We start from the raw sequence: 16,574 nt of genomic DNA on the forward strand, positions 1-16,574 counted from the left end.
ATTTCTCTGGACCACAGGGCAGGGTATTACATCTAGATGGAGGACCCATTTCTCTAGACCACATGGCAGGGTATTACATCTAGGTGGAGGGCCCATTTCTCTAGACCACATGGCAGGGTATTACATCTAGGTGGAGGACCCATTTCTCTAGACCACATGGCAGGGTATTACATCTAGGTGGAGGACCCATTTCTCTGGACACAGGGCAGGGTATTACATCTAGGTGGAGGACCCATTTCTCTAGACCACATGGCAGGGTATTACATCTAGATGGAGGACCCATTTCTCTAGACACAGGGCAGGGTATTACATCTAGATGGAGGACCCATTTCTCTGGACCACAGGACAGTTTAAAGAGCTTCTAATAGAAAGCAGAGGCTCACACAGTCACAGGATGCAACCCAAATGGCAACCAATCCCCTATGTAGTGCACTACTTTTGACCGGAGCTCTTTGGATCCTTGTCAAAAGTAGTGCACTATATAGGGAATAGGGTCCCATAGGGCTCTGATCAAAAGTAGTGCACTATATAGGGAATAGGGCCCCATAGAGCTCTGATCAAAATTAGTGCACTATATAGGGAATAGGGTCCCATAGGGCTCTGATCAAAAGTAGTGCACTATATAGGGAATAGGGTCCCATAGGGCTCTGATCAAAAGTAGTGCACTATATAGGGAATAGGGTCCCATAGGGCTCTGATCAAAAGTAGTGCACTACATAGGGACCAGGTTTCCATTTGGAACACAACCACAGACTCTTTCTTCTTTCTGTTCTCATGTAGTTTCTCCAAGTAGAAAAACAAAGCTGAGGGATATTTCCCCACACGCTGTGTTCCACCCACATCAAGCCTTCTGTTTACAATGGAACATGACTGTCAGACGGCAGACTGAATAATGGTGTTTAAAAGACTGTCTGAGATGGCAGACTGAATAATGGTGTTTAAAAGACTGTCTGAGACGGCAGACTGAATAATGGTGTTTAAAAGACTGTCTGAGACGGCAGACTGAATAATGGTGTTTAAAAGACTGTCTGAGACGGCAGACTGAATAATGGTGTTTAAAAGACTGTCTGGGACGGCAGACTGAATAATGGTGTTTAAAAGACTGACTGAGATGGCAGACTGAATAATGGTGTTTAAAAGACTGTCTGAGACAACAGACTGAATAATGGTGTTTAAAAGACTGACTGAGACGGCAGACTGAATAATGGTGTTTAAAAGATTGAGACGAGAGAGGTGTGATTGTGCTAGGTGTGTATTGTGCCAGGTGTGTATTGTGCCAGGTGTGTATTATAACAGGTGTGTATTGTGCCAGGTGTGTATTGTGCCAGGTGTGTATTGTGACAGGTGTGTATTGTGACAGGTGTGTATTGTGACAGGTGTGTATTGTAACATGTGTGTATTGTGCCAGGTGTGTATTGTGCCAGGTGTGTATTATAACAGGTGTGTATTGTGCCAGGTGTGTATTGTGCCAGGTGTGTATTGTGACAGGTGTGTATTGTGACAGGTGTGTATTGTAACATGTGTGTATTGTGCCAGGTGTGTATTGTGCCAGGTGTGTATTGTGACAGGTGTGTACTGTAACAGGTGTGTATTGTAACAGGTGTGTACTGTGCCAGGTGTGTGTTGTAACGTGTGTATTATAACAGGTGTATTGTAACAGGTGTATTGTAACAGGTGTGTATTGTAACAGGTGTGTATTGTAACAGGTGTTTATTATAACAGGTGGTATTGTGACAGGTGTTTATTATAACAGGTGGTATTGTAACAGGTGTTTATTATAACAGGTGTATTGTAACAGGTGTTTATTATAACAGGTGTATTGTAACAGGTGTGTATTGTAACAGGTGTATTGTAACAGGTGTTTATTATAACAGGTGGTATTGTAACAGGTGTGTATTATAACAGGTGTATTGTAACAGGTGTTTATTATAACAGGTGGTATTGTAACAGGTGTGTATTATAACAGGTGGTATTGTAACAGGTGTGTATTATAACAGGTGTGTATTGTAACAGGTGTGTATTGTAACAGGTGTGTATCATAACAGGTGGTATTGTAACAGGTGTTTATTATAACAGGTGTATTGTAACAGGTGTGTATTATAACAGGTGTTTATTGTAACAGGTGGTATTATAACAGGTGTTTATTATAACAGGTGTGTATTGTAACAGGTGTGTATTATAACAGGTGGTATTGTAACAGGTGTATTATAACAGGTGTGTATTGTAACAGGTGTTTATTATAACAGGTGGTATTGTAACAGGTGTTTATTATAACAGGTGGTATTGTAACAGGTGGTATTGTAACAGGTGTTTATTATAACAGGTGTATTGTAACAGGTGTGTATTATAACAGGTGGTATTGTAACAGGTGGTATTATAACAGGTGTTTATTATAACAGGTGTATTGTAACAGGTGTGTATTATAACAGGTGTGTATTGTAACAGGTGTGTATTGTAACAGGTGTTTATTGTAACAGGTGGTATTATAACAGGTGTTTATTGTAACAGGTGTGTATTGTAACAGGTGTTTATTATAACAGGTGTGTATTGTAACAGGTGTTTATTATAACAGGTGTATTGTAACAGGTGTGTATTGTAACAGGTGTGTACGTACCAGAGGTGGGTTGGTAGACTACCCTGAAGCCCAAGGTGGGAGAAGGAGGCGTGTCCCAGGTGATGCGGAAGCGACTGAACCACTCCTCAGACACCCTCAGGTTGCTAGGCGCCGAGAGGGGCACTGACAAAACAAGAGCAGTAGAGAAACTGTCACTTATACACTGTGGTTTACGGTAAAATGGTGAAGATGATTGGTCGAGAAACTGTCACTTATACACTGTGGTTTACGGTAAAATGGTGAAGATGATTGGTCGAGAAACTGTCACTTATACACTGTGGTTTACGGTAAAATGGTGAAGATGATTGGTCGAGAAACTGTCACTTATACACTGTGGTTTACGGTAAAATGGTGAAGATGCGGTTCAAAATGATTGGTAGAGAAACTGTCACTTATACACTATGGTTTACGGTACGCTGTTAGGCTGCAGTCAATTGTTATGGTATTGCACCAATATGCAAACCACAGATTCCGTCCATCCAAAACACTGAGAGTTATTAAAGTCATATGTATGTGTGATTTATGAACTGTTGTGTTTTTACAAGGTTTGGGGTTTCATTTGGAATACAAGCTCGCCAAAGCCAAAGGGACTGTACTCTCTCCGCTCTCTACTTTAAAAACACATTTGACTTATATTCACTGTGGCATTTTCATTGACATTTTAAAGAGGAGACAATCCCAGTCTGAAAAAGCACCCCGTCCCTATAGGCTGCACTACTGTTGGTCTGAGCCTTACGGGCCGTGCCGCGGTGCACGAGTACAACTTGAGACGGTCTGGTCACACGGATTTCTTAGGGGACAAAGATCCGGATGGATGTTGTCATTTATCAGCGTAGTAACAAACCCCCCCACCTAGCAACCCATGCAACCCGAAACAGTTCACTCTGTCCACACACCCTTCTTGTTGGCAGAGAGAAAACACTGCAGTTTTAAAGCGAATTGCCTGCATTTGTCCACATTATGCTACGGAGCGAAGGGAAAATGTAGCAGGTTTAACTTTCTACATTTCTCCACATTTTCCATGTCTTATGTGTGTTCATAATGATACCAGGAGTCGAACACCAAACAAATGTTCATTTCTTTATTTTTAGTCGGGGCCCTCGGTCTGTATTGACCCCGTTCTGCGTTTGGATCTGGGCCTCGGTCTGTATTGACCCCGTTCTGTGTCCGGATCTGGGCCTCGGTCTGTATTGACCCCGTTCTGTGTCCGGATCTGGGCCTTGGTCTGTATTGACCCCGTTCTGTGTTTGGATCTGGGCCTCGGTCTGTATTGACCCCGTTCTGTGTCCGGATCTGTCCCTCGGTCCATATTGACCCCGTTCTGTATCCGGATCTGTCCCTCGGTCCGTATTGACCCCGTTCTGTATCCGGATCCGGCCCGCGGTCCATATTGACCCCGTTCTGTGTCCGGATCCGGCCCGCGGTCCGTATTGACTCTCGTTCTGTGTACGGATCCGGCCCGCGGTCCGTATTGACCCCGTTCTGTGTCCGGGCCCGCCCGCGGTCCGTATTGACCCTCGTTCTGTGTCTGGATCCGGCCCGCGGTCCACCAGCTGAGTATGACTGATGTAGTGAATAGGATACCGTTTTGGACACATCACCAGCTTGCTATTGGAAGAGTGTTTAATCATTCAGACAATGATGTTGAGCTGAGTGTATATAATCAACTACAGCATGAGGAAGTGTTTCAGTGGCTCGTGACTGAGAACAGACTGACTGTGTGATTATGAATGGCGTTCATTAAGCTTATTAATGGACATGATCAATAATTGCTGGCTGTCCATTTACAGCGTCCTCAGAGGGTGACGACAGGAAACCGACACACTGGGAACATTTTCCCCCTGCTGTTACTCGTCTGACAGAGGAGGTTCACTGAACTTAGTGGGATTGGTATCTAGATGGATAACTTTCCTCAACCAAATGCCGACCATTTGATTTTGATTTGATGTATTTTATTACAGAGTCATGCATCATCAGGATGCCCCGCCCACATGGAGTCATGCATCATCAGGATGCCCCGCCCACTTGGAGTCATGCATCATCAGGATGCCCCGCCCACATGGAGTCATGCATCTTCAAGGTGCCCCGCCCACATGGAGTCATGCATCATCGGGATGCCCCGCCCACATAGAGTCATGCATCATCAGGATGCCCCGCCCACATGGAGTCATGCATCTTCAGGATGCCCCGCCCACATGGAGTCATGCATCTTCAAGGTGCCCCGCCCACATGGAGTCATGCATCATCAGGATGCCCCGCCCACATGGAGTCATGCATCATCAGGATGCCCCGCCCTGATGTAAGTATTTGCTGTGTCAAAATAAAATAATCACGTATATATATGCGCACACACACACACACACACACACACACACACACACACACACACACACACACACACACACATACATACATACATACATACATATAAACAGTACTACTCACATCTACTCATCCAAGGGTTTTCATTGGTTTTACTATTTTCTACATTGTAGAATAATAGTAAAGACATCAAAATAATGAAATAACACATATGGAATCATGTAGTAACCCAAAACATTTGAGTTTCTTCAAAGTGGCCACCCTTTGCCTTGATGACAGCTTTGCACACTCTTGGAATTCTCTCAACCAGGTTCATGAGGTGGTCACCTGGAATGCATTTCAATTAACAGGATTGCCTTGTTAAAAGTTCATTTGTGGAATCAGTTGTGTTGTGACAAAGTAGAGTTTTTTTTAACCTTTATTTAACTAGGCAAGTCAGTTAAGAACAAATTCTTATTTTCAATGATGGCCTAGGAACAGTGGGTTAACTGCCTGTTCAGGGGCAGAGGGACAGATTTGTACCTCAGGGATTTGAACTTGCAACCTTTCGGTTACTAGTCCAACGCTCTAACCACTAGGCTACCCTGCCACCCCATATATATTATGTCAAGAACAACTCAACACTTCCAGGTGACTAACTCATGAAGCTGGTTGAGAGAATACCAAGAGTGTGCAAAGCTGTCATCAAGGTAAATGGTGGCTACTTTGAAGAATCTCAAATAAAATATATTTTGATTTGTTTAACACTTCTTTTTTTGGTTACGACATGAATTCCATTTGTGTTATTTCATAGTTGTTGATGTATATATAGAAATAGGTAAGAAGAGCTCAATATAGAGCTTGAATTGCATCATAGCATTTACCATATACCCCCCACAATAGAGCCAGGTCTATACCCCAGTCATCACACCGGCTACCAGACCAGCTTCATAGAACCAACCACAAGGAAGGCTGTACTCACATGTTCTGCCCACAGAAGAAACACTGATGCCGTCCTGTCCATCTGTGTAGACTGGGGTGACCGTCACCTTGTGCTCTGTGTCAGACAGCAGAGGCTGGAGAAGGACTGTGGTCTGCTGTCCAGGCACTAGGACCTGGCGGGTAGAGATTATACATCGTGTTACACTGTGTGTGTGTGTGTGTGTGTGTGTGTGTGTGTGTGTGTGTGTGTGTGTGTGTGTGTGTGTGTGTGTGTGTGTGTGTGTGTGTGTGTGTGTGTGTGTGTGTGTGTGTGTGTGTGTGTGTGTGTGTGTGTGTGTGTGTGTGTGTGTGTGTGCGTAAGCGTGAGGGTTTCTCCTCAGAAATCTATCTGACCTCCAAGTGTGTCTTATTTCACTGCTACCGACACGTCATTAATCAAACACATGGTAACGTCTCATCGAGCCTGTTGATTGGCCAGTTCCCACAGTGACCAGTGGCTGAACTGACACTTGGCTTTGGGTATGAGGCTGATACCTGGTCTGAAGTTCTTTCCAAACATTTTCACTGCTCTATTCTTCCATTTATTTTTTCTCATCAACAACATTTTCCTCAACGACAAGACAGTTAAAACCCGATATGTTGTTAACGACAAGACAGTTAAAACCTGATATGTTGTTAACGACAAGACAGTTAAAACCCGATATGTTGTTAACGACAAGACAGTTAAAACCCGATATGTTGTTAACGACAAGACAGTTAAAACCTGATATGTTGTTAACGACAAGACAGTTAAAACCCGATATGTTGTTAACGACAAGACAGTTAAAACCTGATATGTTGTTAACGATAAGACAGTTAAAACCCGATATGTTGTTAACGACAAGACAGTTAAAACCCGATATGTTGTTAACGATAAGACAGTTAAAACCCGATATGTTGTTAACGACAAGACAGTTAAAACCCGATATGTTGTTAACGACAAGACAGTTAAAACCCGATGTTGTTAACGATAAGACAGTTAAAAACCCGATATGTTGTTAACGATAAGACAGTTAAAAACCCGATATGCTGTTAACGATAAGACAGTTAAAACCCGATATGTTGTTAACGACAAGAAGGATTAACATCTTATGAAAATTCCCAAATCGCACCCTATTCCCTATTTAGTGCACTACTTTTGACCAGGGCCCATAGGGTTCCTGTTCCTAAAATAGTGCACTTATATAGGGAATAGGGTTCCATTTGGGACACAAACCAAGTTAGCCTGATGTTACCTCTCCGTATAATCATCAGCAGGTTAGTAGTATCACGCTGTTCTGGTCGCTCATTAGACTCTTAGACCACAGTTAAAAATAGGATTTAAAAAGAAGTTCCCCAAAGGATGTTACCAACACAAAAGGGTTTGAGAAAAGTTCCCTGAGAAGGTTCAACGATGTAAAAGGAATAATATTATAGTATCATTACTTGGAATTAGATCTTGTATGATAGCCATCTTCCCTGGTCGGTCTGGGCTTTTCTTTTTTTTTATCCCATCTTGTGAAGTGCCAAGCCCCATACCGTGGAAATGGACTGTCCACCAGGCATGTGGTGTTTAAATTGGAACTGCCACGTAGTTGGTTGGAGCCCAAAGTGAACGTTCCTAAATGTCCTCTCTAAGAAGCCATATCCTCACATGCAGAGGAGTGAGAGGCTAAACCCAAACCCCATCCTCCATCCCATCTCCTGCCCTGTCAGACCCCACACCAGAGCTGAACTGTACTGATTCCTGCACAACAACTCTGATTAGCGGAGCTGTCCAATAGACACGTGGTGCTGAAACAGACCTGCCAGGGGAGTTCGCTTGACTCAGCCCAAAACTAAACGATCTGAAAGTCCCAACCGTTCTCTCTAAGGAGCATGTCCTCACAGGTCTCTACTTCAGTCTGTGGGGTAATTGGGATTCTTCAGAAAAATATATTTAAAAAAAACTCTTTATGGATGTGTCCCAAATTACACCCTATTCCCTATGTAGTGCACTACTTTTGACCAGAACCCTATGGGGACCCTATTCCCTATGTAGTGCACTACTTTTGACCAGAACCCTATGGGCCCTATATAAGGAACAGAGTGCCGTATGGTGTGCAGTCAGTGTGTTCCATTCGTTCCTCAGTGACCTAAATGCTTGTTGAAAAGATAATGGAAGTTCTTCCACGTTGCTCCGTCCCCTGTATCTTCCTCAACACAGCAGGAGCCGGGGAGATGCAGAGGTTCCAGGTGGAAATTAAAATACGAGTGAAGGACAAAGAATAGATAGAGGGTTTAAGTGCTGAATCACTGTAGAGTCCCTTGGCCCCATAGGGCTCTGTGGAGGTTGGTGGAAGGGGCTCCAAACTAATAATTTTTCTCATCGTACAAATGAGTCAACACACTGTGATTCTATTGAACACACTGGAGTATAAAATGGTGTGATTCTATTGAACACACTGGATAATAAAATGGTATGATTCTATTGAACACACTGGGGAATAAAATGGTGTGATTATATTGAACACACTGGGGAATAAAATGGTGTGATTATATTGAACACACTGGAGAATAAAATGGTGTGATTATATTGAACACACTGAATAATAAAATGGCGTGATTCTATTGCACACACTGGGGAATAAAATGGTGTGATTCTATTGAACACACTGGAGAATAAAATGGTGTGATTCTATTGAATTTGAGCAGGGAGATAAAAAAAAAACTCCAGTAAGATGAAGACTATCTTACATACTAGGTGAAGAATACTTTGGCAAAACTACCTACATTTTACTCATCTATCAGACATTCTTATCCAGAGCGACTTACAGGAGCGATGAGGGTTAAGTGCCTTGCTCAAGGGCACATCGACAGATTTTTCACCTAGTTGGCTCCGGGATTTGAACCAGTGACCTTTCGGTTACTGGCACATGCTCTCAACCGCTAGGCTGTCTGCCACCCAGTTCTTTGTTGTCTCCACACATATGCTTCCCTATGTACCAGTCTATTGTTTCTATCAGGCTACCACCCACTCATTGTCTATCCATTCTATGCATTGTCTACAAACAGCCTTTTTGTGAAGGGCATATACATAACAGAGAAGGGTTAAGTTGTCAATGCTTTGTCTGAAGAACAGTCAAAACCCAGGATTTACATTCCAAACGTATCTGTTCTTAATCGGCAACCTTTAGGATCAACAGAACAGGACAACTGAAAGAACAACAATGAGTTCCACAAGTTTTCAACCAGATTTCAAATTGGAGGTGTCTTTTCAGAAAACACTCTTAGAAAGAAAAATGCTATCTAGAACCTTAAAGGGTTCTAAGACTGTCCCAATAGGTAGAACCCTTTTGGCTCCATGTAGAACCCGTTTGGTTCCAGGTAGAACTCCTTTGTCTCCGGGTAGAACCCTTTGTCTCCGGGTAGAACCCTTTGGTTCCAGGTAGAACCCTTTTGGCTCCAGGTAGAACCCTTTTGGTTCCAGGTAGAACCCTTTTGGCTCCAGGTAGAACTCTTTTGTCTCCGGGTAGAACCCTTTTGGTTCCAGGTAGAACCCTTTTGGTTCCAGGTAGAACCCTTTTGGCTCCAGGTAGAACCCTTTTCTCTAAGAGTGTAGATAGATATTAAGCATTCATGCAGTGTGTCAAACTAATCAGTGGGATCGACATGTGTCTCAATTTCTGTGCCTTACAGGAATTAGTTCAGTGACTAAGCCACCATGATCAAATAATCAAAGACTTTCATTAGGTTCCAGAGAGCCCAAAGGAGCATGGGTAATAATTTATCTGTTTCCTTTCAAACAGCCCTGTGACTGTGTCAGCCAGTTAATTCCACACTGATACACAAATTAGACATGCTCAACAGTAATTACACATTTACATCAGGATTTAACCCCTGGATGGGGACAGCTACAGAATGTGTCCTGTCATCAGGATTTAACCCCTGGATGGGGACAGCTACAGAATGTGTCCTGTCATCAGGATTTAACCCCTGGATGGGGACAGCTACAGAACATGTCCTGTCATCAGGATTTAACCCCTGGATGGGGACAGCTACAGAATGTGTCCTGTCATCAGGATTTAACCCCTGGATGGGGACAGCTACAGAATGTGTCCTGTCATCAGGATTTAACCCCTGGATGGGGACAGCTACAGAATGTGTCCTGTCATCAGGATTTAACCCCTGGATGGGGACAGCTACAGAATGTGTCCTGTCATCAGGATTTAACCCCTGGATGGGGACAACTACAGAACGTGTCCTGTCATCAGGATTTAACCCCTGGATGGGGACAGCTACAGAATGTGTCCTGTCATCAGGATTTAACCCCTGGATGGGGACAGCTACAGAACGTGTCCTGTCATCAGGATTTAACCCCTGGATGGGGACAGCTACAGAACGTGTCCTGTCATCAGGATTTAACCTCCCTGAGATGATTTTCATTGTGTGGTGCCAAACCATCAAAGTAAGATGCTTGGTTTCTGATCAGAGCTGAGTTACACAGAGTGATCTACCTACAACACACGCATAGGAAAATGACCTCTGTGATACACTCCACGTACAGTCTATGTCTGCCCATCTTTGGCCATATTCCCAAAGGGATGTGAAACCATCCGGACATTAAGACGCCTGGTAACTCTGAGTTCTCTCTATACTCACTGACAACCTAGCGTACAACACGGCTGCTAAGGTGCAGGACGGTGTGACCAGTGAGAATAAGGAGTGACTTACAATCAGTATCATGATCACTGAAAGTAAACTCTTCTTCAGAAATAGCCGGTCTAAACGAGCTCCAAACTCACTGACTCCTCGTTGCGGTCTCCTGTGAGGCTGACGTAGGTGACTCTGTACTGGTCCACCTTAGGATCCTCCAGCTGCCATGACACCTCCAGGCTGTAGGTGGTCTCCTCCTGGACCTGCAGGCCTCTCACCGCCTGACGCATCACTGGAGGGGACAGGTAACACAGAGATATTCATGTATCGACTTGTTGAATCTTTTTGACCAGGCCAGTTAGCTGATAACAAGCTTGGACAACAGATCTGACTGAGTTCACACAACATGAAATGACTCATCATCAACATATGCAATTACAATCATGATATTCAGCACCATGCAATTTAGCAACACAATGCAGTCAATAATCACATCTTTGTAAACCAGGAGTAGTCTGTAATTTTATACCAGCGTGATCAAGTAGCAAGTCCTTCTAAAACCAAAGCAAAGGAAACCCTGCCGAAGAGATAACACTCTTAGGGATGGATGTTTTCCTGACCACATTACCTGACCAGGAATAACTATGAGCTGTAGCTATGAGATATAACCCAGGTAGAAGAGACTAAATGTCCACCAGGAATAACTATGAGCTGTAGCTATAAGATATAACCCAGGTAGAAGAGACTAAATGTCCACCAGGAATAACTGAGCCGTAGCTATGAGATATAACCCAGGTAGAAGAGACTAAATGTCCACCAGGAATAACTATGAGCTGTAGCTATAAGATATAACCCAGGTAGAAGAGACTAAATGTCCACCAGGAATAACTGAGCCGTAGCTATGAGATGTAACCCAGGTAGAAGAGACTAAATGTCCACCAGGAATAACTATGAGCTGTAGCTATAAGATATAACCCAGGTAGAAGAGACTAAATGTCCACCAGGAATAGCTCTGAGCTGTAGCTATGAGATATAACCCAGGTACAAGAGTATAAATGACTTCAGACCTGAGAAATACGACAGTAGTTTAAAAGTAGTAAATCTTTGATGATTGAATTTGGAAACTCTAGTTTGGTCCCATATGGTACCATGTGGCTCTCGGCAGGACTATAATCGAGTCAGAGAGACTTGTGGGAGCAGAACGCTTGGTGACAACATGAAAAAGAGCCTTTTCCATTCGACCAATAAGAATAATTTAAACAACAGTCACACCGTTCAAGTACCTGGCGTTGTAGTGGCAACCGTTGTTGTCCTGGCAACTGGAAACAATAGTGATGCAGTTAGTAAGACAAACAGAGAGACGTGCGATACTGGAAACTGAATCAAGTCCTCCAGCCAAAGCTGTACCACATCTGATTCAACTCATTAAGTCTTTATTGGAGAAAGTGATTAGTTCAATACCTGAATCTGGAGTCTTACTGATATAACTGGAGTGAAAGCCTGGCCCTCTGTAGATAAGGTCTGATTTAAAGTCACGGACTAAACTGCACAACTGCTGTATGGTACATAGAGAATGAGTTGAGTTGCATTATTCTCTCACGTGTCGTCTCCACCACTAACACCGCATCACTCTCTGATTGGTCTTTGAAGACGGCTTGGAGCATCACTTCATACTCCGTGTTAGGGCTCAGTCCACTGAGGAGGAAGGAGTCCACATCACCACTTAGAGCCATCTAGAATACAGAGAGAGAGGGAGAGAGAAAAAGAGAGCGAGAAAGAGAGAGATTGAGAGAGGGAGAGAGAGAGAGAGGCAGAGAGAGAGAGAGACAGAGAGAGAGAGACAGGGAGAGAGGCAGAGAGAGAGAGAGGCAGAGAGAGAGAGAGGCAGAGAGAGAGAGAGAGAGAGAGACAGAGACAGAGAGAGAGAGAGGCAGAGAGAGAGAGAGGCAGAGAGAGAGACAGAGAGAGAGGCAGAGAGAGAGAGGCAGAGAGAGAGAGAGAGAGAGAGAGAGAGAGAGAGAGACAGAGAGAGAGAGAGAGACAGAGAGAGGCAGAGAGAGAGAGAGACAGAGAGAGAGAGAGAGAGAGAGAGACAGAGAGGCAGAGAGAGACAGAGAGGCAGAGAGAGGCAGAGAGGCAGAGAGAGAGAGAGGGAGAGAGAGAGAGAGAGAGACAGAGAGGCAGAGAGAGACAGAGAGGCAGAGAGAGAGAGAGGGAGAGAGAGAGAGAGAAACAGAAAGGATAATATACAGCTGCTATAAATATCATTATCATACACTGCTCTTTCATGGATTAACTCAACTAGTCTGCATTGGTGGGTTTTGTGGGAAAATCTCTACTCTCCAGATCGACGGAGCCTTTTGGGTCTCAGTGGTGTAACACCACCCTACCTCACAGTCACAGCCTCACAGCTGTACAGTCACAGCCTCACAGTCACAGCCTCACAGCTCTACAGTCACAGCCTCACAGTCACAGCCTCACAGCTCTACAGTCACAGCCTCACAGTCACAGCCTCACAGCTGTACAGTCACAGCCTCACAGCTGTACAGTCACAGCCTCACAGCTGTACAGTCACAGCCTCACAATCACAGCCTCACAGCTGTACAGTCACAGCCTCACAATCACAGCCTCACAGCTGTACAGTCACAACCTCACAGTCACAGCCTCACAGCTGTACAGTCACAACCTCACAGTCACAGCCTCACAGCTGTACAGTCACAGCCTCACAATCACAGCCTCACTGCTCTACAGTCACAGCCTCACAATCACAGCCTCACAGCCTCACAGTCACAGCCTCACAGCTCTACAGTCACAGCCTCACAGCTCTACAGTCACAGCCTCACAGCTCTTCTACATAGGGCTCAGATCCAAAGTAATGCACTTTACAGGGAACAGGGTGCCATGAGAGACACAGTCAGTGTATCTACTCCACAGTAACATTCCACCACCCTACCTCACAGACACAGTGTATCTACTCCACAGTAACATTCCACCACCCTACCTCACAGACACAGTGTATCTACTACACAGTAACATTCCACCACCCTACCTCACAGACACAGTGTATCTACTCCACAGTAACATTCCACCACCCTACCTCACAGACACAGTCAGTGTATCTACTCCACAGTAACATTCCACCACCCTACCTCACAGACACAGTGTATCTACTCCACAGTAACATTCTACCACCCTACCTCACAGACACAGTGTATCTACTCCACAGTAACATTCCACCACCCTACCTCACAGACACAGTGTATCTACTACACAGTAACATTCTACCACCCTACCTCACAGACACAGCCAGTGTATCTACTCCACAGTAACATTCTACCACCCTACCTCACAGACACAGTGTATCTACTCCACAGTAACATTCCACCACCCTACCTCACAGACACAGACAGTGTATCTACTCCACAGTAACATTCCACCACCCTACCTCACAGACACAGCCAGTGTATCTACTCCACAGTAACATTCTACCATCCTACCTCACAGACACAGTGTATCTACTCCACAGTAACATTCCACCACCCTACCTCACAGACACAGTGTATCTACTCCACAGTAACATTCTACCACCCTACCTCACAGACACAGTGTATCTACTCCACAGTAACATTCCACCACCCTACCTCACAGACACAGTGTATCTACTCCACAGTAACATTCCACCACCCTACCTCACAGACACAGTGTATCTACTCCACAGTAACATTCCACCACCCTACCTCACAGACACAGTGTATCTACTCCACAGTAACATTCCACCACCCTACCTCACAGACACAGCCAGTGTATCTACTCCACAGTAACATTCCACCACCCTACCTCACAGACACAGCCAGTGTATCTACTCCACAGTAACATTCCACCACCCTACCTCACAGACACAGTGTATCTACTACACAGTAACATTCTACCACCCTACCTCACAGACACAGCCAGTGTATCTACTCCACAGTAACATTCCACCACCCTACCTCACAGACACAGTGTATCTACTACACAGTAACATTCCACCACCCTACCTCACAGACACAGTGTATCTACTCCACAGTAACATTCCACCACCCTACCTCACAGACACAGTGTATCTACTCCACAGTAACATTCTACCACCCTACCTCACAGACACAGCCAGTGTATCTACTCCACAGTAACATTCCACCACCCTACCTCACAGACACAGTGTATCTACTACACAGTAACATTCCACCACCCTACCTCACAGACACAGTGTATCTACTCCACAGTAACATTCCACCACCCTACCTCACAGACACAGTGTATCTACTCCACAGTAACATTCTACCACCCTACCTCACAGACACAGTGTATCTACTCCACAGTAACATTCCACCACCCTACCTCACAGACACAGTGTATCTACTACACAGTAACATTCCACCACCCTACCTCACAGACACAGCCAGTGTATCTACTACACAGTAACATTCCACCACCCTACCTCACAGACACAGTGTATCTACTCCACAGTAACATCTCCACCACCCTAACATTCTACCACCCTACCTCACAGACACAGTGTATCTACTACACAGTAACATTCCACCACCCTACCTCACAGACACAGTCAGTGTATCTACTCCACAGTAACATTCCACCACCCTACCTCACAGACACAGTGTATCTACTCCACAGTAACATTCCACCACCCTACCTCACAGACACAGTGTATCTACTCCACAGTAACATTCCACCACCCTACCTCACAGACACAGTGTATCTACTACACAGTAACATTCCACCACCCTACCTCACAGACACAGCCAGTGTATCTACTCCACAGTAACATTCTACCACCCTACCTCACAGACACAGTGTATCTACTCCACAGTAACATTCCACCACCCTACCTCACAGACACAGCCAGTGTATCTACTCCACAGTAACATTCCACCACCCTACCTCACAGACACAGTGTATCTACTCCACAGTAACATTCCACCACCCTACCTCACAGACACAGTGTATCTACTACACAGTAACATTCCACCACCCTACCTCACAGACACAGCCAGTGTATCTACTACACAGTAACATTCTACCACCCTACCTCACAGACACAGTGTATCTACTCCACAGTAACATTCCACCACCCTACCTCACAGACACAGTCAGTGTATCTACTCCACAGTAACATTCCACCACCCTACTTCACAGACACAGTGTATCTACTCCACAGTAACATTCCACCACCCTACCTCACAGACACAGTGTATCTACTCCACAGTAACATTCCACCACCCTACCTCACAGACACAGTGTATCTACTCCACAGTAACATTCTACCACCCTACCTCACAGACACAGCCAGTGTATCTACTCCACAGTAACATTCCACCACCCTACCTCACAGACACAGTGTATCTACTCCACAGTAACATTCCACCACCCTACCTCACAGACACAGCCAGTGTATCTACTCCACAGTAACATTCCACCACCCTACCTCACAGACACAGTGTATCTACTACACAGTAACATTCCACCACCCTACCTCACAGACACAGCCAGTGTATCTACTCCACAGTAACATTCTACCACCCTACCTCACAGACACAGTGTATCTACTCCACAGTAACATTCCACCACCCTACCTCACAGACACAGCCAGTGTATCTACTCCACAGTAACATTCCACCACCCTACCTCACAGACACAGCCAGTGTATCTACTCCACAGTAACATTCCACCACCCTACCTCACAGACACAGTGTATCTACTCCACAGTAACATTCCACCACCCTACCTCACAGACACAGCCAGTGTATCTACTCCACAGTAACATTCCACCACCCTACCTCACAGACACAGTGTATCTACTACACAGTAACATTCCACCACCCTACCTCACAGACACAGCCAGTGTATCTACTCCACAGTAACATTCCACCACCCTACCTCACAGACACAGTGTATCTACTCCACAGTAACATTCCACCACCCTACCTCACAGACACAGTGTATCTACTCCACAGTAACATTCTACCACCCTACCTCACAGACACAGTGTATCTACTCCACAGTAACA

At 44.8% G+C, this 16,574-nt stretch overlaps 1 protein-coding gene across 1 annotated transcript in view; it reads right to left on the reverse strand.

Annotated features, from left to right (window-relative positions):
* The window catches only part of LOC135534877 (collagen alpha-1(XIV) chain-like), a gene marked incomplete at its 3' end in the record, with an annotated part of 21,558 nt that extends 9,315 nt beyond the window's left edge, over window positions 1-12,243 (reverse strand). Inside the window, exons 1-5 of the mRNA XM_064961689.1 lie at window positions 12,111-12,243; window positions 11,794-11,829; window positions 10,660-10,802; window positions 5,898-6,030; window positions 2,615-2,737 (exon numbers count right to left, since the gene is read on the reverse strand). Coding sequence (XP_064817761.1) covers window positions 2,615-2,737; window positions 5,898-6,030; window positions 10,660-10,802; window positions 11,794-11,829; window positions 12,111-12,243 — 568 coding nt within the window. The remainder of the gene's footprint in view (window positions 1-2,614; window positions 2,738-5,897; window positions 6,031-10,659; window positions 10,803-11,793; window positions 11,830-12,110) is intronic.
* Between the last annotated feature and the right edge of the window lie 4,331 nt (window positions 12,244-16,574).

Source organism: Oncorhynchus masou, unplaced genomic scaffold (genome assembly GCF_036934945.1).
Source record: "Oncorhynchus masou masou isolate Uvic2021 unplaced genomic scaffold, UVic_Omas_1.1 unplaced_scaffold_4069, whole genome shotgun sequence".
In the NCBI taxonomy this organism is placed as follows: Eukaryota; Metazoa; Chordata; class Actinopteri; order Salmoniformes; family Salmonidae; genus Oncorhynchus; species Oncorhynchus masou.